At 41.5% G+C, this 26,463-nt stretch overlaps 1 protein-coding gene across 5 annotated transcripts in view; it reads left to right on the top strand.

The window, feature by feature from the left end:
- MID1 (midline 1) overlaps nt 1-26,463 on the top strand; it is a 637,342-nt gene that overhangs the window by 495,803 nt on the left and 115,076 nt on the right. For all 5 annotated transcript variants that reach the window (XM_075335497.1, XM_075335499.1, XM_075335498.1 and 2 more), the window contains exon 3: nt 23,123-23,218. In XM_075335497.1, the coding sequence (XP_075191612.1) occupies nt 23,123-23,218 (96 nt within the window). The remainder of the gene's footprint in view (nt 1-23,122; nt 23,219-26,463) is intronic.

The following is a 26,463-nucleotide window of genomic DNA, read 5'->3' as shown; positions in this document are numbered from 1 at the left end:
TCTTGGCCTGCCACTTCTGGGCTTAACAAGAACTGTACCTGTGTTCTTCCATTTCCTTACTATGTTCCTCACAGTGGAAACTGACAGTTTAAATCTCTGAGACAACTTTTTGTATCCTTCCCCTGAACAACTATGTTGAATAATCTTTGTTTTCAGATCATTTGAGAGTTGTTTTGAGGAGCCCATGATGCCACTCTTCATAGGAGATTCAAATAGGAGAACAACTTGCAAGTGGCCACCTTAAATACCTTTTCTCATGATTGGATACACCTGCCTATGAAGTTCAAAGCTCAATGAGGTTACAAAACCAATTTAGTGCTTTAGTAAGTCAGTAAAAAGTAGTTAGGAGTGTTCAAATCAAGAAATTGATAAGGGTGCCCATACTTTTGCTCCAGTCAAATTTTGTTTAAATGCGGATTGCACATTTTCTGTTAGTACAATAAACCTCATTTCAATCCATAAATATTACTCAGTCCATCAGTTATTAGATATATGAAACTGAAATAGCTGTTGCAAAAAAACAAATTGTTATAAAGAAAAAAGGTTAACATTAATAGGGGTGCCCAGACTTTTTCATATGACTGTATATATATATATGTGTGTGTGTGTGTGTGTGTGTAATATATATATACACATATAAGGCTGGTTTCACACTACGTTTATTTAACATGCGTCAGGAACGTTTTTTTGCTGCAAAAGCGGATCCTGCTTTTACAGCAAAAAACGCATGCAAACGCATCTGTTATTTTGCAGGATCCTGCACTGGATGTTTAGGGGCGGGCATTGGAGTCATGTGATCGGGAGTGAGGGGAACTAGACTGGGAGCCGGCTTCTGACAGCTGCAGATGCTGGTAACCAAGGTAAACATCGGGCTTGGATACCCGATATTTATCTTGGTTACGAGTGACTGCAGCTGCTAGGAGCAGGGCTGCCTGCACGCGTAACCAAAGTAAACATCGGGTAACTAAGAGAAGTGGTTACCCGATATTTACCTTGGTTACGAGTGTCCGCAGCTCTCAGGTGGGAGAGAGAGGGAGGGGAGGAAGGGGGAAAGACAGAGAGAGAGAGGGTGAGGGAGGGAGGAGGAGAGAGAGACAGATCACGGGAGACTGGTTCTGGGCATGCTCAGTAGAGCAAGCAGGATCCTGTCTATCAGCATGCCAGCGTTCACCTGCGTTTGCGTGCTGTTTAGTCAGGATCCGGTGACATGCAGTATTTGGACGCAGCTCAAAAACGCTACAAGTAGCGTTTTTGAAAGATGTTAAAAAACTGCAAGTCGCTGGATCCTCACTATAACGCACGCAAACGCAGGTGAACGCATGTTAACGCGAGTCCATTGCAAATGCATTGAAGTGAAAACGCATTTGCACTGGATCCGTTTTTCCGCTAAAAAAACGTTATGGACGGATGTTAAATAAACATAGTGTGAAAGCAGCCTAAATATGTTTCTCTCTCTTCTAAAACTATGGAAAAAGCAAACTTAACTTCCATGTTGGTCCAGTAACATGATCTAAGCAAATGGAGGCCATTGGAAATCATTGTTCTTCAGAGAGAAGAAAAATCAAATCCTGGGGTTCTAGATAGTGAGAATTCCTGTAAAATGTCACAAGGCATAAAGTTGGATCACATATTAACTCTTAGATAAATAATCCTTCCTCGCAGCACAGCACAGTATGTGTGGTTGAGTTTTAGTGTCATGTAGCAAGACGTTAATCTCTTTTCTTGTACAAGTAGCAAGAATTTTGTATGAGGCTAGGACTTGTATCACAGTAGGACCCTCTGTTATTGTTGGTACTTTTTATGATCTTTGAAATGTGAATATATTCACGCTCTCACACATAATGCAATATGCTGGACCGGGATCCAATGAAAAATGACCCCAAACAATGGGAGGAATATTATATTGTAAGGAAACATTGAAGTTTAATTATTTAGTACTATGTAAACATCTCCGATCAAGCAGGATATTGAAGTAATAAATCATTACTACATAGCATACGTTGACACCATCGACATTAAAACTCTTTAAGGCTATGTGCGCACTTACCGGATTTTGCCGCGGATTTTCCGCGGATTTTCTGCATGTTTCACTGCAGAAAATGTTCATAACATCTCTGCAGTGAATCACCAGCAAATCCTATGGAGAAAAAAAATCCTGTGCGCACTGGGCGGAATTTGACAGCTGCATGTTTTGCTGCGGGAATCCCGCAGCAAAAACAAGTGCATGTCACTTCTTTTCCGCACATCGCTGCGGGATTTCACTCCATTGACTCCAATGTTAATCATGAAATCCCGCAGGGAATAACGCAGGCAGCAAATTCTGTGCGGTTCACTGCGTTTTCCTGCGTTATTCCCTGCGGTATTTCGCGGTTTACCTCCGGTAATGTACATCGCCTGTCTGCGGTTTTGCAGGGAAGTGATGTCATTACAGGAAGAGGAAGCGGAGCAGAGAGTAAACACACACAGATCACAGACATACACAGACATAGAACACAGACATCACAGACACAGACACATAGAACACACATAGAAAGAAAACGGAAATATAGAAAACAAAGAACGTGGGCTCCGCTGCATATTTACCGTCCAGCCGAGGTAAGCACACAGCGGCGGCCCGGTATTCTCAGGCTGGGGAGGGAGAGGGGCAGGGTTAATGTCCCCCGCCTCACTCCCCCTCCCGCAGCCGAGAATATCAGCCGCAGCTGCCCCGGCACTGTCGCATGCATTATGTGGGTGGGGGACCACCGCCATTAACCCCAGGCTTGATCATGGCAGCGTCTATGTGACAGCTGACATGATCAACCCGTAAGTAAAGTGAATAAAACACAGACACCGAAAAATCCTTTATTTTAAATAAAACCAACAAGCCTCGTTCACCCTTTTATTAACCCCTCCCGCACCAAAACTCCGGCGTAATCCACAGCTCCGACATAATCCACAGCTTCGGCTCCGGCGTCCTGCGCTGCTTACATCCAGCCGCGACTGTCACAGACACAGCGCTGAATGCAGCAGACAGCAGAGGTAATTACCGGTCATTTCCCACGGCCGGTAATGTGAACTCACTGCCGACCGTGGGAAATGCAGCGATCTGTCCTCTATCTATCCCTCTGTCTGTCTGTCTGTCTATCTATCCCTCTATCTATTCTTCTGTCTATTTACTATCTCAGAATTAAATGACTTTTTTTTTTTTTTTCTTTTTTTTTCAATGTGCTTTATTGCATTGAATGCAATAAAGCACATCCCAACCCGCACGCGGCAAAACCGCGGCAATACCGCGAATAATACCGCGGTAAAACCGCGGCAAACCGCATGCGGTTTTCGGGTGCGGTTTCTCGCGGTTTTTTACCGTGGGTGCGGTAATCTTTGAGAGCATGCGGAATTTTCTCAAGAAAATTCCATTTCCCAGTGCGCACATAGCCTTACTCTGATGTAATAACGGCCACATTAAAGGGTAACTAAACTTTTAAATATTTATTATATGCATTTGGTGAATGATCACATTTATCTCTGGATTGAAATGGTGTAGAATGAAATTTTTGCGGTTTTGTACTTAGCCCGTCACGTTTCATCACATTATTATTATGGCACTTTGTGTGAAAAGGGTAGACATAATAAAAACAAGTATAATACTCATGACCAATACAAGGCACAGAATGTTGCAGGAGGAGAGCGGACCCTGCCAATGAGGGCTCACAGTTTACGGGGGATGTATGAGGATACAGTAGGTGAGGGTAGAGCGGGTCATGCAACGCTATGGTGGACCGAGGGTTACTGCAGGTTGTATGCTTGTTGGAAATAAATAAAAAATATGTTGTAGCCCCTGGTTAGTAGCGTAGTTGATAGAGGGGCCAGGTTCTGACACCATCACTGATGGTACGATCAAAGGGTCTGAGATGCTCAGACTATGAGCAAGCAGAGCTGTGTATGGCCTCTTTCACACGTACATGCCTCCGGTACGTGTTTGGCAGTTTTCTCACGTACCGGAGACACGTACACACGTAGACCTAGGTATTCCTATGGTTTTGGACACACGTAAGTATTTGCGCACGGAACGTGTGTCCGTTCCGTACTTACGTGTGTCCGTGTGTTTCTCATGCCAACATGTCAGTTTTCTTTCTGGCATCACGGGTGTCACACGGAACGCAAACATGTCACACGTAATGCAAATGGACCACACAAATGTGTTCCTTGTGACACGCACCGGAGAGAAGACTGTGTCTGTGAGAAAAAAAAACAAAACATTGCTCACCTTCTCTAGCCCTGTAGTCTCTGCTGCTGCTGTCACTTGCTGCCGACTGCCGCTCATTATGCTCATTGAATATTCACTTCACTGCGGCCGGAAGCAGCAGCAGCGGGGAGTCGGCAGGACCGGAGACTGAAGATCAGCACCACGGACAGCGACGCCAGGGACAGGTGAGCAGAAAGTTTCCGTTCTCCGTGTGTTATCACGGATAGCACACGGAGAACACAAGTAGCCTATAAACACTGCTTACGGAGGGCAAAACGCACCTCTGACACGTCCGTGAAACACGTGCGTGGTTTTTCACGAACGTGTGAAAGAGGCCTATGGGTGAGTGGAAAGTCTATAGCTCCCATTCATTAAGACTAGTTTTTCTAGTGTTTCGTTGGTCGGTCTTAATGAAGGCAGCGCTGGAGTAAGATGCACCTAGTTCATTAAGAGGCATTCTCCTTCCACTGAACGAGGTGCCTCTTACAACTGCTCTGATCCTCTACCAGAAGTGTTACTCCAGCCAATGAGTACTTCTATTTCTGCAAATTTATATACTACTTCAGTGGCATCAATTCTGAAGAATTTGCTGTTAGGACTTCTCAATGTCCCATCCTGCCCCAGCTCCACTCAAAGATGCCAAAAGATACACACGTTTTGCTCATCTTTGAACTGTGTGTCATTTTAAGTTTTGGGATTTTTTTTCACCATAATTCTGAAGAAAATGAGTCTGGCTTAATGTATCTGTAGACATCTCTTCTTCTGCATGAGCTGAGCTTTTCTGCCCTTTGATTTGAGTAACTGGTTGTGGTCTCAGGACTTGGACCCCCAATAATCAATGTTAATAAGCATTGGAAACAATATATTAAAGTTTAGTTACCCTAAAGTCACAAAAAAAGTTGAGCGAGTACCTAACTATTCGCACTCGCTATACTCACGAGTACTATCTAATACTCGCATATTCATTCTGAGTAGCGTGTGCAATGCAAGTCAATGGGGAAAACTCAAAGTAATGAGTAACCCCAATGCCGTACTATTTGCTACTTGCACGAATAGTACGGCATTCGGGTTACTCGTTACTTTGCAAGTTTTTCCCCATTGACTTCCATTACACACGCTATTCGGAATTAAGTAGTAGACAGTACTCGTTGTGAGTTTAGCGAGTGCGAATAGTTAGGTACACGCTCAAATCTAGTCACAAATAAGAGTAATGAGTGCATTCACAAGTATACCCATCAAGACTGATATCAAAAATTCTTCTTTAAAGGGCATCTGTCAACAGGTTTTTGCTATGTAAGCAGAAGACAGCATGCTGCAAGGGTTGAAACATAGAATTCAGTGATGCCTGTCTTGTCAAGGTCCAATCTGTTGATTATTTGCTGTTTGTCTAAGCAGCAGTACCATTATAATTGCTTTGACTACAATGTCACGTGCAGTCCAGTACGCCCCCTCCTCTGATTGACGCCACACTGTGAATTTATAATCGTTATTCAGAGCCTGGTGTGGGCAGGCAGCTCTCTCAGCTCTGCTACATGGCTAAATCTAAGAATTCTGCTTGTATTAGAGTGGCTGCAGCCAGTAATCTAATTGATACATCGTTGGATTCAGGATCTCTTTGCCTACATCATGCTTATCTCAGATGAGATGGGAAAACCTGCTGACAGATTCCCTTTAATAATAATAATAATAATAATAATAATAATAATAATAATAATAATTATTAATTAATAAGAAGGCCAGGTCCACCTTTACAGACTTTGCATTTCTACCCCTCCAGTAACATATAATTGGTGTATATTTGAAGCTATGCCGCAGTTTTGTTTCCATTTCTGCTATCCTGACATATGTGTGTCTTTGGCTATAGACTACAAATTGATCCTGCAGTCATACTTCCTTTCATCTGTTTCTTACTTATTGCTAACATTCTTTTGGTCGGTTCCCAAGATCTACGGGGCATATCTAATGGACTATGACTGCTGGGACAGACTGCTCAGTGTTTGTTTGCACTTTGTAACCATTAAAACATATATGATTGCATAGGAGCTGTAGACCCAAAACTGTAAGATATGTTTAATTTTACAAAATGTCTTCTGCTGCCAAATTCCTTTGTATTTTATTCCTGCTGGCCATGTAATGTAATCCTTATGGTAAGAAATATTCTGTAGGGGAGCTATATGACCATTTTGCCCTATTGTATTCCTGTCGGCAGGTGCATTATATTCAGAAGCATGAGGTCCGGTCTCCATGCATCATACTGTTTTTTGCTCTCCAGGGGGCTGATGTCACGTCATGCTGTTGAACTGTGCCGAGAAGCAGCTGCCTGCACTGATCATACATGGTCTGTGTGCTTCACTAATCAACATCTCCTACCTTCCTATCCACGTCTTGCACATATTGGGTCAATCATACTCCTGATTAACTCTTTCCACAATATATTTTAGTATGTACCAGGTGATCTGTTTGCATTTTGGACAGTTTTCTGGGGACAGCAAACCTTCAGTTTATAATATCAATGACCATGTAGAGGCTACTATGGTTCCTCAAATTAGTGACTACAAATCAATGACTACTAACAGACTATATTTACTGTTCCTTTCAATGGACTTAAAAATTGTGACCCTACAGTGTCTCTAACATTGGCTATCAGCGTTTACCAGTATTTCTAATGATCTAACCCCCATTGATCAGTCGGTACAATTATGGAACCATAGCATTCTTTCAATTGTGTTGGGTACTGCAAGATACCGGGAATCATCTGTAGATGTGACTGTGCTTTAAATTAACTATATAAAGAGAAGGGATGCACACCAGTGACTATGCAAGGGAAATACATGTAAAGCAGAAACTGCTGTGTGAATACAGGCATGAAAAATCCAATAGCTATATGTGAAAATGAAAATATGACAATGGAATCTGCATTACTGCCATGAACTTAAGAATAAAGAGAAATTTAGCTATTGAATTGATCAATACAACAGAGCCCCAACACCTCGTCACGGTACTCTCTTACGTTGGGGTCCCTAGCTAATGTGTGTCCTCTCTTGCAGTTAAAAAACTTACCATGTATGGGAAGCTGAGACCCAGGCTATATATGTATGTGGATTGGCAATAGGTGTGGGTGAGGCCGGGTTCACAAACGAAAGACTATAAATCAATTAAGAAATAACGTCTGGAACACCATGCGAAGCCTGAACTGGGTGCAAAAACTCTAAAAAAAAAAAAAAAAAAAATCACTATATCAAGAGAAGGGATGCACACCAGTGACTATGCACGGGGAATACATGTAAAGCAGAAACTTAAGAATAAAGAGAAATTTAGCTATTGAATTGATCAATACAACAGAGCCCCACCCACACCTATTGCCAGTCCACATACATATATAGCCTGGGTCTCAGCTTCCCATACACGGTAAGTTTTTTAACTGCATGAGAGGACACACATTAGCTAGGGACCCCAACGTAAGAGAGTACAGTGACGAGGTGTTGGGGCTCTGTTGCATTGATCAATTCAATAGCTAAATTTCTCTTTATTCTTAAGTTCATGGCAGTAATTCAAATTACATTGTCATATTTTCATTTTCACATATAGCTATTGTATTTTTCATGCCACTATTCACACAGCAGTTTCTGCTATTACATGTATTCCCCTTGCATAGTCACTGGTGTGCATCCCTTCTCTTTATATAGTGAAGTTTTTTTAGGGTCTTTGCACCCAGTTCAGACTTAGAATGGTGTTCCAGACGTTATTTCTTAATTGTGCCTTAAATTAAGACTAGTGATGAGCGATCACTACTATGCTCAGGTGCTCGGTACTCATTAAGAGCAGTTGGATGCCCGGATGGGCGCAACTCGTGTGTCAAGTATAATGGAAGTCAATGGGCGACTCGAGCATTTTCCGGAAGATCTCCAGGAAAAATACTCAAGTCCCCCATTGACTCCCATTATACTTGGGTGCTCAAGTCACACCTATCCGAGCCTCTGACTTCTCTTAATAACAACCAAGCATGGTAGTGCTCACTCATCAGCAGTTACAACTTGTCCCATTCAGTAGTGATTTTCCTGCCTGTCTCTGCAGCAGGTGAATGCTATATTGTAGATAAAATACATAAATGAACCTGAAAATATAAATAACCATTGGTGTACAGGCAAAAACAAAAAAAATGCTAAATATTAATCATACTTTTAGCAAAAAAAGTAGCTTTTTCCTTTTTTTGGCAGACTTGAGAACAGTCCAAAAAACTTCAGTGCTGTGTGGGTTAAAATTCAGACAAGTAAATGAAGAGCTCCAGCTGCTTATATTCCCTCGGCCATCATTGTAATTCAGATTTCTTGTGCCAAGACAGATGAAAGATTTTAAGGGATCTTTGTTAAGAGCGGGTTATTCCACAGGTAGCGGACAGGACATCATTATTTTCACACATGGCTTCCAACAAGGGCTCTTGTGTGCTTGAAACTAAAGCTGTTGAGTAAAGTTACTGAGGCAAGTTAGTGTAACGGAAAGGTTTTTTCCCTCAGTCCTCTTCTCTTCCGAGGATGGCTTCCATTCATGTTTATACCTTTGAAACGGTAAACTGTTCTGTGAAACTTCACACTGTTGAAATCTGTTCACAGTGGCCTTGTCTACAGTAGGTCTCGGTGGAATTAGGTACGTGTATATAGAATATTCTACAGATAGACTGATACGGTTACTTGGTGAGCTTTCTTTTGGCTTCTGAGCCTTTAACTTAGATATTTTAGTGATTCCTGGCTGCTAAATTAACATAAATGAATCCGAATAATTACCAAAAATGTCAAGTTGTCAATGTCCTATTGACATATGGTTCGAGAAGTTTACATTTGCTTCATGTCCAACCTTCGTGCTAGTTTCGTTTGGATTTCTAATTAAAACGCAACCAACATTAATAATCTAATATATGCAAAGAGATCTAGTCATATTCATCTTTTTTTAATTCCTTTTGAGACTGCAAGTCTACCTCGCTTTACTTATGGAGCCATTTGCGTAGTATGTAGAAGAGAAACCTGTCATATGAAGTGTCGAAGCAAACCTTCTAAAGGGGGCTTTACACGCTACGATATCGTTAATGTTTTATCGTCGGGGTCACGTTGTTAGTGACGCAATCCGGCGTCATTAACGATATCGCAGCGTGTGACACTGACCAGCGACCTCAAAAATGGTGAAAATCGTTCACCATGGAGAGGTCGTCCCAAACTCAAAAATCGGTAAGGGTTGTTTATCCATGTTGTTCATCGCTCATGCGGCAGCACACATCGCTATGTGTGACACCACAGGAGCGAGGACCGTCTCCTTACCTGCCGCCGGCCCCAATGCGGAAGGAAGGAGGTGGGCGGGATGTTACGTCCTGCTCATCTCCGCCCCTCCGCTTTGATTGGCTGGCCGCTTAGTGACGTTGCGGTGACGTCGCTGTGATGCCGAACGTCCCTCCCCCTTGAAGGAGGGATTGTTCGGCAGTCACAATGACGCCGCCGACCAGGTAAGTACGTGTGACGCTGCGTTAGCGATAATGTTCGCTACGGCAGCAATCACAAACAATCGCATGCGCGACGGGGGCGGGTACATACACGTTCGATATCACTAGAAATTGCTAGCGATATCGCTACCGTGTAAAGCCCCCTTAAAGATTGTATATACAGATTGTTACCGGTGCCAGTGCAGGGTAACCAACTTGACTTTTTATTTTTTTCTGGACAGCTTTCAAAAAATCACAGACAGATCATATATTTTACAAATACATTGCAAAACCTCAATAAATCATGATATATGTCTACAGCTCATAATTATTATATGAAGACATCAGCCGCATTCACTGTAAAATATTGAGAATTACAGTCAAAATAATCTGTATAAGGTCCTTCAGCTTCAAAAAAATCATGGACGCCTTAATTTGTTTTACGGACAGGTAAAAAAATGCTCTATTTTTAGGGTCTGTCTTGGAATTTCTGGTCGGTTGGTATCTCAGTGCCAGGAGCTAGATCTATGGTGTCACTTTAGAATAGACATTCAGATAAGCTGGATTTATATTACTGGTCCTTTTTAGAAGTGGAAGCATTCCACTAGTTTAGAGTAAAGGTTTTTGTAAGGCTCTGTTCATACCCTATTATTACACTATTTGGCTTACACACTGCAAAAGCTCTCTGCACTTGCTAAATGTAACATAAGGCCCCATTGACCAGAATATGCTGAAAGACTACCGTTGTGGCTTACACCCAGATTGTATGAGCAGCATAAGTTTCTTTTAATTTTATGGAATAGAATAACGTGGGCTCCCATACACGTATATAGTAGCTTGCTATGAAGCCTTTTATTGGAGATATCAGTCAGATAATTCTCTCGACCTCCAATGGAAAAATAAAACGTAGTGTGTACAGAGCTTAATACAAAAAAATAGTACAGACATTCAAAAGTTATCTGAAAAATAAAAAAGTATGTCTAACTGATATTCAAGCATTTTTTTTTCTTTCTTCTAACCGTGGCCATATACGTTGGACAGAAGGGGGTTGGTGGTTGAACAACCGGTAAAATAATGATGGCCTGGTAACCAGTTGTCCTGCTGATGGAGCTATACACATTCCAGTACGTATTAGCTGTACCAGATATTTTTGAAAACGTTCTTTGATAAAGATTAGTCTAGTAATGAAAATTTTAAACATCAACCAATGTTAGGTTGACTTATGCAATCAATGGTTCAATTTCAACTGTTGTATCGTATCAATTGTTTTGGTTGAAATTGACTGCCTTGATTAAGTTTTGATTGATGTTTATGGTCACCCGAATGGCTCTCAAGTGCATTAGACTAATTTCGCCCGAACCTGCCAATACCCATGCTATTGGCCATCCATCTAATGTGTGAAGGGCCCCAAACTCCCATGATAGATGGTGTTTGGTGAGAGACGTATCCAGTCTGTTGAGTTTCCAACACCCAATTCTTTAGTGTTTTCCCAAATCTAAGCTGATGCCAGAGGAGTCTGTCAATGGCTCTCTCGTAGAGAACACAAGAGAGAGTCCTGTGTTAGGAGAAACCGGGAAGGATGACTGTCGGCCAAACTATTGTTTGGCCAACAACTATTTAACGTATTGTACACCATATGTACTATGCAAATTTGATTTGTGCCTGTGAATCCTTGTTAAGATAATTTATCCAAGAGGTGGGAAAATGGTGTATACAGTAAATTTATGTTTGGTTTCCATCTTCTGTTGTGGAAACATTTTGTAAAATGGTCGATGGATGTGCTGGGAGCTGTTGTATTTTAGTTCAGGATTTCTTCATTGGGGTTAACAATTTGGATTGTCTATATTACTGATATGCTTAATCTGGATTTTGGTGTATCTGGTGAAGAAGTGGGAACCTAGAAGAGAAGGATGATCTCTTGAAGCAAAGTAGGCTGATTCACAATTGTCAATCAAAGTTTTTGAGACAGACGCCACTGGCATTCCATAGCATTAGGAAGTGAAAATTACAGCCAGCGGCATAATCCTCTGTGGACCACAGGATGACTGAACATTTCTGGGATTTATGACATTCCTCCCCCAGGCTGTGTGGCATGACAACATCAGTCTACACTGGCTGGAAGAAACATTTGCTTACATTATTTTAGTTGTGAAAAGAAAGTTGATTCCTATGCCAAATTAAACTTTCCAATACCAGAGTTTGTATTCTGGTTTGTATATGAAAACCCCTTGACTCCAAACATGTGACTGGTGTTGTATGAAGTGCTGATCCGTTAACTGTGATGAACTTTGCAACCAAAGTGTTCCTTTTGATAGAAAATATAATTATGGTGTGGACGTCTTAAGAGTTATTCATGGTCTTTGCTACTTTATTACAACTTTATAAGTATCGCTTTGTGTATCTCTGTAGTCATAATGGTTGGGTACAGATGGTCTTATCTGTAAAATATTTGTAAAACCTTAAATAATCTCTCAACGGGTTTTTGTTATGTAATCTGAAATCAGCATGATGTAGTAGCAAAGGCCCTAATTCTAGCAATGTGTAACTAACTAGGCTGTGTTTTGCTGTTTCAATAAGGTCAGTGTTTTATCAGCAGGAGATTATCAATACCGGACAAGCTGTCCTCTTGTCTCCTAGTCCAACCATGTCCCTGCACCAACGATTGAGAGCTTTCTTTTAATGTATATTGTACACAGAAAGCTGCCAATCAGTGCTGTAGGTGGGGATTCACACAGCTCAGCATTTCGAGCTCTGCTAGATCTGCAGCAGAGAAAACTTATTTTATTACAACTCAAGCACCCAGAAAACTACTTACATAATAAAGTGCTGGAATCAGGATGTCTACATCAAGTTGGCGTCAAATAACATAGCAAAAACCTGCTGACAAATTTCCTTTCATAGGGATATCTCACAAACTATTTTATAGAAAATCAAACAGAAAAGGAAATTTACTAAAGTTTTTAATCTAAAACGTGTTACAGAATATTTCCTCTGAAAATATATTAAAAAAGTTGTTAGGACCTTTCAACAAGTCACACCCTTCTACTACGTTCATGTTATTAAGTGTGCTTTTAATGCTGCATTTTGATGTCTTAAAGGTTATGATTGTTGTTAGCCAAATGATGGTTCAGCCTACAGTTATCTAGAACAACTCATCCATACATAAGACTCGCTCGGTCAAGCCCCAGGGCCCTTCATGCACGTTACACTGCCAGACGAATCCCTTGATATCTGTGGGTTTGGACAACGTTGGCCTAATTTATATGAGGTCCTCTGGAATAACTTTATATCACTTCCTGCCTCATTTCTTTGACTCATATATTCCTGTCTGTGTGTACAGGGGGTGTCTGATATCTCACTGCCAACTATTACAACTATCCTTGGTGTGAATTTGTGGCACTCACATAATAGGTGGTCACTTTCCTTTCCCCACTCAGAGTAGTCCCCAGATTAATTGAGAATTCAACTACAACCCTATCTAAAAGCCCTGTAAAAGATGAATGTACATAAAGTTGTGTTCACACTATGATCCCCTGTAATGGCTGAGATTTCAAGAGGATGAAAGTAGACATTAAAGTGCTATATTTTTACAGTCACTTTATGTGCTGTACTTCAGAAGAACACTGAGAGAAGTACCGGTAGATGAGAATCTGGTCAATAAGTGACTGCAAATTGCACTTGTGCTAACGTGACAGCGCAGTCAAGCTGGGAATAAGGGTTCATTGCACATTGTCACAATTTAGCTGCTAGAGTCACACAGAGATTGCAGAAATTTGTCTAGAACCTAATAAAACTCTTTTAACATACTCTATTGACAGTGGGTTTTGTTGGTTGCTGTGTTTTTGATTACAAGTATAGTCCTGTAAATTGTGTTAATTTTGCTATCACGAAAAACAAGAGACCTTCTAAAACGAAAGGCTTTCATATGCAGAATGAAGTTGACCAAACACGCTGATTTCTGACCATCTAACATGGATAAAGGTCTTCCGACTGTCCACCAACAGATGATGTTGGCTGATCCTTTCGTATGTCACACAAATAAGCCACTGTTAGAAGACTCTGGCACTCTCATAAAGAACACAGGAGCACTCGACCGAAGAAAGCATTCTCGTGTATCGGTATCTGGGAGTTGGGATAGATAACGGTTGACCAAAACTAAAATTTGGCCAATCACGAATTTGATTGGACATTTTTAGAATTCTCAATGTTTCAATCAACATTAGACCTTTTGGAGAATCTCTCCCTGATGTGAATTGTGCAACCATTGGGAAAAGTGACCTTAACCTTATATTCAATTCTATTTTTATACTTAACTTCTAACTGATCGTAATTGTACATATGAGTATATTTAATCTCGAAAAAATTGACGGCACAACCTCTGAAAAGACAAAAGCTTGCTCATTCTTTATTAGAAATCCATTAAAAGATTTTCAGATAATCAGCTATAGCGGGGCAATCTTTACATGTCCCAAAATAATTGTTTACAGTGACTAGAGATGAGTGACCCTGATGTTCGAGGTTCGAACGCAGGCTACAAAAAGCAGAGTTCGCGTTCGACGTTCGAGCAAGTTCCGAGTGCAAACCACTCAAGTGAGCAGCGCTGTGCTTGGGTATGATTGATGTTCAGCCCTGTGCTGTGTTTAAACTGCGCACATTTGGGGTGAAATCAGCATGATCAAATTTAATGTGCACACACACACAAAAAAAAAATAAATTGAGAAACCTCACCCATCCTCCCCTGGAACTGTTCCGCCTATGGCTGGCAGCATCTGGGTGGAGCCACAAACTGCCCAATTACTGCCTTCCATTGAAGTTCGAATCAAGTTGGGGTCACAAACCGAACTTTTTTAAGGTTCGACTGTACCTGCTGAACCGAACCTCCAAAGGTTCGCTCATCTCTAACAGGGACAGTAATTTGCAATTTTAATAAATTGAATCAATGGCTTACATATGATGTTGGTAAACAATCTACAAAAAAGAAGAGGACTAAACAGTTTTTATATTGGGTTGTAATGGTGTGGGCAAGTACCAGCTGCTGTAACAACCATGTCATCTATGGCGGCACTATATAAGAAAATGTGAATATTAGGAAAAGTTACTGCTAAAAAAGCAATATTTTTTACCTTTTTTTAATTTGAAACCATTACTTTATTAAACCCTAAACAATACTGTTTAGATATTTCTATATTAACTGAAAGTTCCAAAATACTATGAAGTATGTATACATATATTTAACAATGTATTGAATTTATATATTAAATTGTGAAAAACACCAAAAAAAGTCACAAAGGCACCAAAACATAAATAGCCAAAGTTAACTGAGATAAGCTGTAAAATATAACCTATAGACCAGCAAAAGGAAAGCAGAGGTAGGAAAAATATCTCCAAAAGTATAAATATATTTTACTGAAATATATGCAAATATTTGTATTATAACATAAGACAAGGTCTATGTGAAAAAGAGATGGGAATAGGCAAACATCAAAAGCAAAAAAAGTCTACATGAAATAAAGCTATATAGACTGATGGCAGTATGCACATACATACAGTATGCCCCCAATAAATTAAGTACAGGTAAAAAGTCATAATAGAAGCATAGTGGAATATATAAGGCATTAATAAGATGTCATTTATATGCGTATAAGTATCCACTAAGTATTGGAGCATGGATGGAGTTATCCAGGAAAAATAGTCATAAAATATACTAAACTAAAGGGTCCATAGCATACAAGTAGATTTAACTACAAATTGCATCCAAAGACAATGGAAAGATCACTGAACTGATCCTTTATTGCTCTGTACAGCAAAGTAATAGATATGTGCCCCCTCGCCCCAACCCGCGTTTCACCCTATCTTTGCCAGGGGGCTCAGGAGGCATGTCTCTTTTTCATAGATACCAGGTCTTATTTGCCAACCTTTGTATTTAAATGTATTTTAATAAAAAATATTTATACCTTTTGAATTTTTTGTCCACCTTTTTCCTGGTATATACACTACTCACAAAAACCTTAGGGATATTTGGCTATTGGGAGAAATTTATGTAAAAAGTTCACACTATAGTGATATCTTATCATGAAAGTAGGACATTTAAGTAGAAGCATGTAATGGTGATTGCCTTATTTTGAACAATTTATTCAAACTAAAGCCAGCAACAGTGGTGGGTATACCCGTCCCCAAAAAATATTCGTGTCATGTGGCTTTGAGCATAAATTACAATTGCCAATGATGTATCGTGCTGTTCACAAGTGGAGTTATTGTCTGCTGAGGCATGGCATCCCACTCTCTTTGCAGGGTGGCCCTCAGGTCAGTGATATTTTGGGATTCAGAGTTACGAGCCTCTACATGGCAACTCAGCTGATTCCATCATTTTTTATGGGATTCGCGTCTGGAGAAAGTGCAGGCCACTCCATTTGAGCTTGATGAACTGGAGCATTGTCATAAATGAAGGTGAGATTAGGCCTGTGTTGTTCATGCATAGACACAATCACTGGATTAATGCTGGTTACTAAAGGAGTAGGAGCTTGTCACTGTACCATTCACAAAGTGTAGGGCAGTTCTGTAGTGACTAGATACGCCTGCCCTGACTGCACCAACTAGATACGCCTGCCCTGACTGCACCAACTAGATACGCCTGCCCTGACTGCACCAACTAGATACGCCTGCCCTGACTGCACCAACTAGATACGCCTGCCCTGACTGCACCAACTAGATACGCCTGCCCTGACTGCACCAACTAGATACGCCTGCCCTGACTGCACCAACTAGATACGCCTGCCCTGACTGCACCAACTAGATACGCCTGCCCTGACTGCACCAACTAGATACGCCTGCCCTGACTGCACCAACTAGATACGCCTGCCCTGACTGCACCAACTAGATACGCCTGCCCTGACTGCACCAACTAGATACGCCTGCCCTGACTGCACCAACTAGATACGCCTGCCCTGACTGCACCAACTAGATACGCCTGCCCTGACTGCACCAACTAGATACGCCTGCCCTGACTGCACCAACTAGATACGCCTGCCCTGACTGCACCAACTAGATACGCCTGCCCTGACTGCACCAACTAGATACGCCTGCCCTGACTGCACCAACTAGATACGCCTGCCCTGACTTCATCAACTAGACACGCCTGCCCTGACTGCATCAACTAGATACGCCTGCCCTGACTGCACCAACTAGATACGCCTGCCCTGACTGCACCAACTAGATACGCCTGCCCTGACTGCACCAACTAGATACGCCTGCCCTGACTGCACCAACTAGATACGCCTGCCCTGACTGCACCAACTAGATACGCCTGCCCTGACTGCACCAACTAGATACGCCTGCCCTGACTGCACCAACTAGATACGCCTGCCCTGACTGCACCACCAACACCAAAGCCTCATCTGGTGACAACAGTGGCTGATGTATAGCGCTCTCCTTGATGTTTCCAACATTGTTGGCGGTCATCATTTCTGCTCAGCGTCAATCGACTTAATCCATGAACGGCATTGAGGCCCACTGGTCCCTCGTCCAGCAAGATAATGACACCTGTGTCTGGTGGTGTGATCAGGTACCCTTGCAGGTCATCTATCAAGCAAACCATGCTGATGTAAACTGTTTTGAATGGTCTAACATGAAACTTGGGTGCCTCTCACATCTGAGAGGTGCTGTTGATCATTTGGTAGGTGTTGTCTTGGTCTCATGATGTCAAAATGTGAACATCATGATGAGGAGGAATGTTTAAGTACCAATTCTAAGCGAACCTCGTACATTTTTGGGTGATTTATGGGTCAAACACCTGTTGAGAATTTTGCCATTTAGCTCCGAAATCGAGAACAGCAAGTTGTGCAAAAAGTACTGAAACATTGAGCAGTTGGTCAAGTGTATTCAAAAGTTCAGAGAAGGTCACAATAAGTTCACACGAAAAGGTTCGAGAGAATTTTAGGATCTTCCAATGCCAAATAACCCTAACTTATTAAGTGTAAAAATGTTTGTGCTAGCTTGCAGGGCTTGTCACAATATCTGTCCTCTTTGTAGGGTTTTTATCTGGTTGTTCTGGACCCTTTATCAGACATTTTATTGTCTATTTTATGGATGTTGAGTCGTCAAATAGAGTAGGGTTAACTCCAGGTCAGCCGCGGTGTCTTTTTCTGTGGCACCAAGACTGCCGTCTGTCTGCGAACCTTTTATATTGTTGTGTAATATTTGTTGCATGCCTGGTTTCTTATACAATTATTTTGCTTGCCCCACCACTTTTCGGAGTATTATGTGGTTGTTAAATCCCAATAAACAGCATAAACCACAACCCCATATTCCTAGTGGATTCAGGTTTATAAAATGCTAAATGTTACTTTAATATGTCCCAGGAGACATTATGTTTTTCTTCCTAATGTTAAAATATGCCTATCTCGGGGGCTATGACTGATGGGGGAGAGTTTTGCGTATATGCACTCACTGATAAGTCTGCCGTATGTATATGCAATTTTAGATTGCATTATGTTTTTCTGTGTAATAGGATTTTTTTTTGTAAAAGTGCTTTAAAAGTCTTAGATATGGGGGATTTATTATCGAAGTTGATGTTGAAGAGGTTTATAATAACATTTCATAGTTAAATACACCATAAATGACATAAAAATGACATGGGAATGGGAAGATTGTGCTTTTAGGGGTCGTAATCACGGATTCTATATATATGACATAGTTGAAAATGTTAAAGTTCCTTAAATATAAGTAATCTGCGTTACGAGAAATGTTCTCATACAGTTGAATCGCTCTCGCTCGCAGCGTGGAGCAGGTAACGGAGAAGGATTTACTGCGACGGTGGCTTATTTCTAATATTTTTTTAAGTCTCCTTTTCATGGAAGGAGCAGCAATTACTGCCCTCACATTAATGTTTAATAACCTGCTCTCAAACATTATAAATTTGCTTTACGTTTTACATGTTCTCCTGACTAGAGTAATAAGGCTATGACAGGTGATATAATACATAGTATATTTCATTACCTGTCACTATGCAATATTAAAAGAAAAGTAGGTCGTTTATATTTAAGTATCCAGTGTCGTCTGCTGTCATAAAATGAACTTCATTCCTGCAGGACATATAAATGTGATTTATGGATCTGCTTTCTACTGTCCATAAACATTCTCTTTGTAAAATGATTCAGCTCCAGAAATAAATAGCATTATCTGCAGCACTATTATTGGTGTCCGACGCACCAGAAACCTATTTAACTCCGTGTATCATCACTAACCCGAATCACTCCATGGCTCATGTACTAATCTTTACACTAATGATTGTTACATTGAGCCCATTCTATGTTAACAAGTTTTTACTTTAATTTATTCATCGCTAAAACATGCATCATGCATAGCAAATTATTATTATTATTTATTATTCTAGCGCCATCAATTCCATGGCGCTTTACATGTGAAAGGGGTGTACATGATAGGGACAAGTACAATAATCATAAACAATACAAGGCACAGACAGGTACAGGAGGAGAGAGGTCCCTCCTGTACCTGTCTGCAAATCAATGAAGGAGGAAACATGTAGGTGTAATAGTGTGTTAGTATCAATGTGCCGCGAGAAGACAAAACCAAGGAGGATTTGGCCATGGTAGAAATGGATTAGGATTTTGTATGGAGGGTTGGAGATAAATGACTATTAACATATGGTCACAAAAATTAGTTTGATTTTTATCCAGAAACTTGGGATAAGTTTTTTTTCTCACTTTTCATCCACAAAAAGTGTTTTGTTTTTGAATTTATACATGAGTTTTGAGAGTTTCATATGTTATAGAATTGCAATGTATCCATAAAAATCAGACGCCATACTGTGGAATTCAATTTTTTTTCTCACTCCCATTGACGTGACTTAGTGAATCTCATCCTATTTCGGATTAAAATTGCATCATGGTTTCAGTGAAAAAAAAAATGTTATCTCCACTGCCCCATTTAATAACATTGGTCCAAGTGCTGCCCATTTTTTTCCACACACAGCACTCGGACCAAAAATATGGTTGTGTAAACCTGGCCTAAAGCGGGCTTTACACGCTGTGATATCGTTAGTAAATTATCGTCGGGGTCACGGTGTTTGTGACGCACATCTGGCTTCATTAACAAGATTGCAGTGTGTGATACCTACGAGCGACCTTAAACGATTGCAAAATAGGTCAAAATCGTTTGCCGCGGAGAGGTCGTCCTGAAACCAAAAATCGTCTGCTTATTAGCGATGTTGTTCCTCGTTCCTGCGGCACTACACATCGCTGTGTGTGACACCGCAGGAGCGACAAACATCTCCTTACCTGCATCCCGCCATCAATGCAGAAGGAAGGAGGTGGGCGGGATCTTACGTCCCGCTCATCTCCACCCCACCGCTTCTATTGGACGGCTGCCATGTGACGTCGCTAAGAAAGGAGGCGGTTCGAGGGCCAGAGCGACGTTGCACGGCAGGTAAGTCCGTGTGTCGGGGACTAATGAGGTTGTGCGCCACGGGCAGCGATTTGCCCGTGTCGCACAACCGACGGGGGTGGGTACGATCGCTTGCGATTTTGCTAGCGAGATCGCAGTGTGTAAAGTACCCTTTTGTCTAATCTTGAAAGACAATGTTACAGTCGCTTAAAATTAGCTGTTATTGTTCGCATTAGACTAAGGTCCTCGATATTGACGGATTCAACTGATAGTCAAATTAGGATGGGGAGTCTCCCCCCAACAGATGAGGTTGGGTAACAGAAGCATACTGCCTGTCCAATTTTGAACTGCTGATCCTTTTGTTCTTTTAAGATGTAACCCGAAAATGTCTGACAGTGGATCCCTTATGGAGAACACAAAAGCACTTGATAAAGCAAGGGCTCCTGTGTTTGGCAGAGTTGGGTGAGATAGCCGGCAGCTGAACAAACATTTGGCCACATACCTTCTAAGAGTGTACACTGACAAGCAAAAGAGTAAAGGCCCAGTCACACACAACGACTTACCAGCGATCCCGAAAATGATGCGACCTGATAGGGATTGCTGGTAAGTCGCTAGGAGGTCGCTGGTGAGATGTCACACAGTCAGACCTTACCAACGATGCAGGAATGATACAGGTCGCAGAAGCGACCTGTATAACGATCTCAGCAGTCACTGTGACCCTGTCACACAGTGTCAAACACAGCGATGTGTGCTGCCCAGCAGGACATCGCCTTTGAAGAAAATGGTCTGGACCATTCTGCAACGACTAGAGATCTCACAGCAGGGGCCTGATCGCTGGTAGGTGTCACACATAACGAGATCGCTAACGGGATCGCTACTGCGTCACAAAAACCGTGACTCAGCAGCGATCTCGCTAGAGATCTCGTTATGTGTGACGGTACCTTTACAATGTTTTGAACCTTTATCTCCCCATCCACTGCAGCTTTGATCAATCCATGTTTTCTCCTTTTAAATTAATAGCACCTATATTCAGCTCTGATGCGGGTGCCTTTTCAGCAGTGTCTCCCTCGATTGTTAACCAGTAGTTAATCAGCAGTTACTTCACTCTCCCCGCCTTCGGACAAATCACTTACATCCAGAAGAAGTGAAGCTGCTGCTCGCTTTTCCTCCAAATGTATGTGATGCGTTCGAAGTTGGAAAGAGTGAAGCGACCGCTGACTGGCATCTGAGATCGCCTGATGTTACACTATTTCGTGAACGCGGGAGAAACATTGCCGACACCACTGGAGAGGTGCCAACATCAGAGGTGAGTATAAGTGTTATTATTTTTAAACAAGTAAAATATATCTTTGTACCGTGTTAGCCAGTAGAGATAAAAAAATTGTTTAAAAGAACTGAAGTCCTCAGTGGTTGATACCTTTTAATGGCTAACTGAAAAGATGGTAATAATTGCAAGCTTTCGAGACTACTCAGGTCTCTTCATCAGGCTCAGTATAACACAAAATCTGAAGAGTCACATATTTATACACAACAGGACTTAGAATAGTGCAGTAAAAAAAAAAAAAAAAAAATCAAGTTATATGAAACAGATAGATAGATAGATATATATATATATATATATATATATATATATATATATATATATATAGGAAGAAACAGATTGAAAAGTGGTTGTCTGTGTAGTGGACAACCACTTTAATTAAAACATATTGAAAAGTAGCTTTATTTTTCACTTTGGATTCATTGAGACAATTAAAAAAAGGAATAGTTACGGTTTATTCAATCTAGTTAGGGAAATTATTTTCTGTAGCAGATCAGTTGTCTACTAAAATACCGTGTTTCCCCGAAAATAAGCCTTAGGCCGGGGCCACACGGGGCACTAGTGGGTTGCTCGCATGACACTCGGCTCGCACTGGCAGCACAGCAGGAGCCGAGTGTCATTCTAGTATCCATGCGACTGTGGTCCAACTGTGCGAGCAGACCTCAGCTGCAAGGGGGCGGGCCGGCACAGAGGAGGGGCGGGTCGGCACTGAGGAGGGAAGGGAGGATTTATCTCCCTCTCTCCTCCATTACTGGCTATTGCGATTCTCGCTCTGCACGCGCGGTACACCGGTGTACTCTGAGTGCAGTGCGATTTTTCTCTCGCCCCATTCACTTGAATGGGTGCGAGAGAAAAGAGTCTTGCATTACAATCGCAACAAGCTGCGATTGTTTTTTCGGTCCGATTAGGGCTGAGAATATAATCGCTCATGTGTGGCTGACACACAGACTAGAATTGGTCCGAGTGGAATGCAATGTTTTATCACACTTTACTCGCACCGGTTTTCTCGCCGTGTGGCTTATGCCTTAGCATGATTTTACAGGATTTTTGGACTATGTTTGAAATATAAGCCCTATTTAAAAAATAAGCCCTAGATACAGTCAGAGTCGGCGTTAAGGGGCGTCAAACTGCACAATTTCTCAGGACCCCACTCTCTTAGGGAGCCTGGTAATAGTATAAGATCCGGTCTTATTTTCTGGAAAAAACGGTTGCAACGATGTATTAAGATCAGACTTGTCCAGTGGGGCACAGAGAAAATATTGGGTTTGGAGGTTAACAGTGGATGGGAGAGCTTTGATCGTTTCCTTGGGTGATTATTCTCTTGCTATATAGTACTACTAATATAGGCGTCCATATGAATGCTCGGCCAGTAGGCCGCATGAGTCGCTCTGTCAGCAGCTTATCCAGTTGCAGAACTACCAGGATCAGGCTCTTGAATTCAGGCGGTCTTATTCTTTTCTCCCCCAGCATAATTCCTCAGTGAGGGGTCGGCAGGCCGTACACAACTACCGAATGCTGTGGGTACAGACTAATTTGATCCACCAGTCCTCTGTAAAAATAAATGAAAGCTTGTGCATCCAGCTCTAGTAAACTTGAAAGTCTACACACCACACTCATTTTAAGTTTTATTTTTTTTTTGTGCTGCAAAATTCTAAAAATAATATATCATGAAATGTAACCTTTACTGTGTTTTTGTATTTTACAGCAAAGCTTAGAAAGCAACCTCACCAGCCTCATCAAAAGGAACACTGAGATGGAAATGCTCTTAGCCAAGCTTATTCAGACATGCCAGCATGTGGAGGTGAGTGCAGATATCAATTCAATTATATATGTGTCATTATAGCCATAGTAATAAGAAATACACCCAACTGGGGATTAATACAACTTTCTTTTTGAAGAATGATTTAGATCCTGGCAAGACAGAGGATTTGGCTTGTTGGTTCATGAAGTTTTATTATTTGTGTTGTTGGAAGTCACCACTTAAAGGTGATGTACGAGGCTCCGGCTGTGCAGTAACTTTGCTTGGAAACATCGAGCTTCAGACAGATTTCATAAATAAAAAATAAGTGCGATGTGTTGTCGGCAACGTCTGTGCGACTGGTTTAGCCTTTAGATCAAGTTGTGAAAAAAACCTGCCAAATCAATCAGGTCACAAGCCAATCGCAATAATATGCAACATCAGTCTGTGATGGCAAAGATACGTGCAGCCAACATCCAAAGTGGAGTAGTTTTCGGATTTTTGGTAGCTGTCTACTCCCTGACTCTTGGTGCATTGCGACCACATTGACCAATAGATACATTGCCACTAGTGATGGGCAAACATGTTCGCCACAGCTTGTTTCTCCATCGACCATGTGAGTTTGAAAATACTCGGGTTTACCATTGACTTACATTATGCTCGGTACTCAAGTTGCGTCGGTACAATCCAATGCTGAATCAAGTAACGATGAGTCCCGAAGACGTTCGCCCAACACTAATTGTACATTGCAATAATCATGTCAATATAAAGCCTTCTTATTGGAATAGAAAAGATCTCTGATTATGTTTTCGAAAGAGAACTATTTTTGCGCTAGTTTTTATCTTTCCTTTGCTTACACCTGCAATACCAGATACAGACCATGGACAAGAGTGGCACTGTTTATGTTTGGAGTTACCAACCCTTCTTACATTATCTTGCTACCTTTTTAGGTCACGTTTTCACATTGAGTATTTTGCGAATTTTTGTCTCAGTATTTGTAAGCCAAAACCAGGAGTGGGTGATAAATAGAGAAATGGTGCCTGTGTTTCTATGATACTTTTTCTCTGATTGTTCCACTTTTGGTTTTGGCTACAAATACTGAGGTAAAATACTAACCAAATACTTAAAGTGTGCACGTGGCCTTAGGTTTGGTCTACACAAAAAAAATTGTAGCGTAGCTAATTTTAGCGGTCACCCTTACACTAGACATGTAGCTTATGCTCATATGTCTATACAACTCTCAATTTTGTCACGTTTACTTGCGTTTTTGAAAAAAGTGAAAACTGCTGCAAAAGTCTTAAAGATTACACATATGGCATCTTAGCAAAAATGTAGCAGGGCTCAAAAGAGGTGGAAAAAAAACTGCGTCAGCATGTGATTTCAGAGATCTTTTATTTTAATCTCATTGATTATGCTGGTATTGTAAAAATGCTGCTCAGTTTATGCACCAAAAATATGCGTAAAAAAAAATGAGCAAAACCACTATGTGTGAACATTCTCTTAAAGAGGTTATCCTCTACTTTTACATTGATGGCCTATCCTTAGGATAGGTCATCCATGTTTGATTGGCCATGTTTCGACACCCCGCACCCCCGACACCCCGCACCCCCACCGATCAACTGGCCTCTGTCCCGGCGGCGGCAGGCAGTCAGAAATGCTCAGTTCTGGAGCTGCTCCATCTTCTGATAGTGGCCACGGTCGGGTAGTGCACATACGTTACTTATTCAGATCAATAAGAGGCGGATGTGCAGTATCCAGCCACAGCCACTATCAGAAGACCAAGCATCTCTGGAACTGAGCATTTTCAGCTGTCTGCTGCCGCCGCCAGGACCGGGAACAGCTGATTGGCTGGGGTGCGGGGTGTCAGACCCTGGCCGATCAGACATTGATGACCTATTCTATGGATAGGCCACCAGTGTAAAAGTAGTAGACAACCCTTTTAAGAAATGCATTGAGTTTCTCTCTCTACAGGGAATCTCACAGCAGAGTCACAGGAATCAGACATTGGCTCCTCTATTTGTTGAGTTAGTTTCACATTGAAACGCACTGACATTTTAAAGATCGTCCGGGTGTGATGCAGCTAGAATGACTAGTCCAAGAGTTGTATCCCTGATGGCTTGTCTCCGCCTTTCTCCCCTTGACTGACAGACCTTTACCTTTACACACATATAAAGAAAGACCTATGAAACATCCATAGCTTCAATACCAAATGCGGTTTCTGATTCACACTGCCCTTGGTTCCGGCAGCACAAATCGGCCATCATGAACCCTAAAAGGACCACATTTTGTGCAGTCTTTTGCAGGTCTATAGATTCCCTCCTGGCATTACATAAAATCCGCTAAACACATTTAAACCATAATATTCAAACGCTTTGGATCATGTCCGCTATTTCCTGTTGATGGTGACTGCACGGGTTTAAGAGTGGTTCCAATCTAAGCAACGTCCCAAACATGCTTCTTCCATTTACTACACAATGTATACATATTGTAAGCTGCGGAAATTGGTTCCTCCTTGGGATTACTTTCATCAGCTGTGTTCCTTAATGATTTTTATTCCGTACGTTTAAACTTATGATGATTACGGAACACTTGGCTTCTTGTACATCTGCTTTTACTTTCCTGACAGGCTATCACAGAAATATAATTGAAACATCAAAATTTGAGAACATCACATTTTCTCTGCAGCAAAGTGTTTAGAGTACGGGGTACTTTGATGTGGTTATGTCTGGCACCTGCCCCCCCTTTCTTTTTGCATCTTTAGAAATAGTTACTGATGCTATCTAATGAGAAGCTTGACAGAACCTGATCAAAGTAGAGACACTGAGCTCTCGTATTATCTGACATGTGGAATTGTCAGCGTTTTCACAGGGAATCAGTATCAGAGCCACACGAAATGGCTGTTAATATCACACAACCCTGCGTATTGCTTAGCCGCATGGCTCAAAATGGATTTACTATGCCAGTGCTGCCAGGATGGATAAAGTCCAACTCCTGTCATAAAGTCATCACTCAGACACTGGAGCCCCACTCATCGAAAACTAAACTCAGGTATTCCATGTGTGTCTGAACACAGGAGTCTATAGTAAAGTCTGCTTTTATTTTCTTTCATCTGTCATATATTAAATGCATTGTATTGTAAAGCTGATTGTTGCTTTTGACAGCCATTCATAGCGGAGACTTCAAAGAGAAAGGAGGCGTTCACTTCTAAAGAGCAGCAATGCTGTAAGTTTCAGTATACATTACATATGTGGAAATCTTCAAACTCCAGACACAGATTAGGGAACCCCATTTGGTTGCAGGCTGCATAC

Source organism: Anomaloglossus baeobatrachus, chromosome 2, assembly GCF_048569485.1.
Source record: "Anomaloglossus baeobatrachus isolate aAnoBae1 chromosome 2, aAnoBae1.hap1, whole genome shotgun sequence".
NCBI lineage: Eukaryota > Metazoa > Chordata > Amphibia > Anura > Aromobatidae > Anomaloglossus > Anomaloglossus baeobatrachus.
The sequence above is the reverse complement of the archived record's forward strand: the minus strand, read 5'-3'. Positions and strand labels throughout refer to the sequence as shown.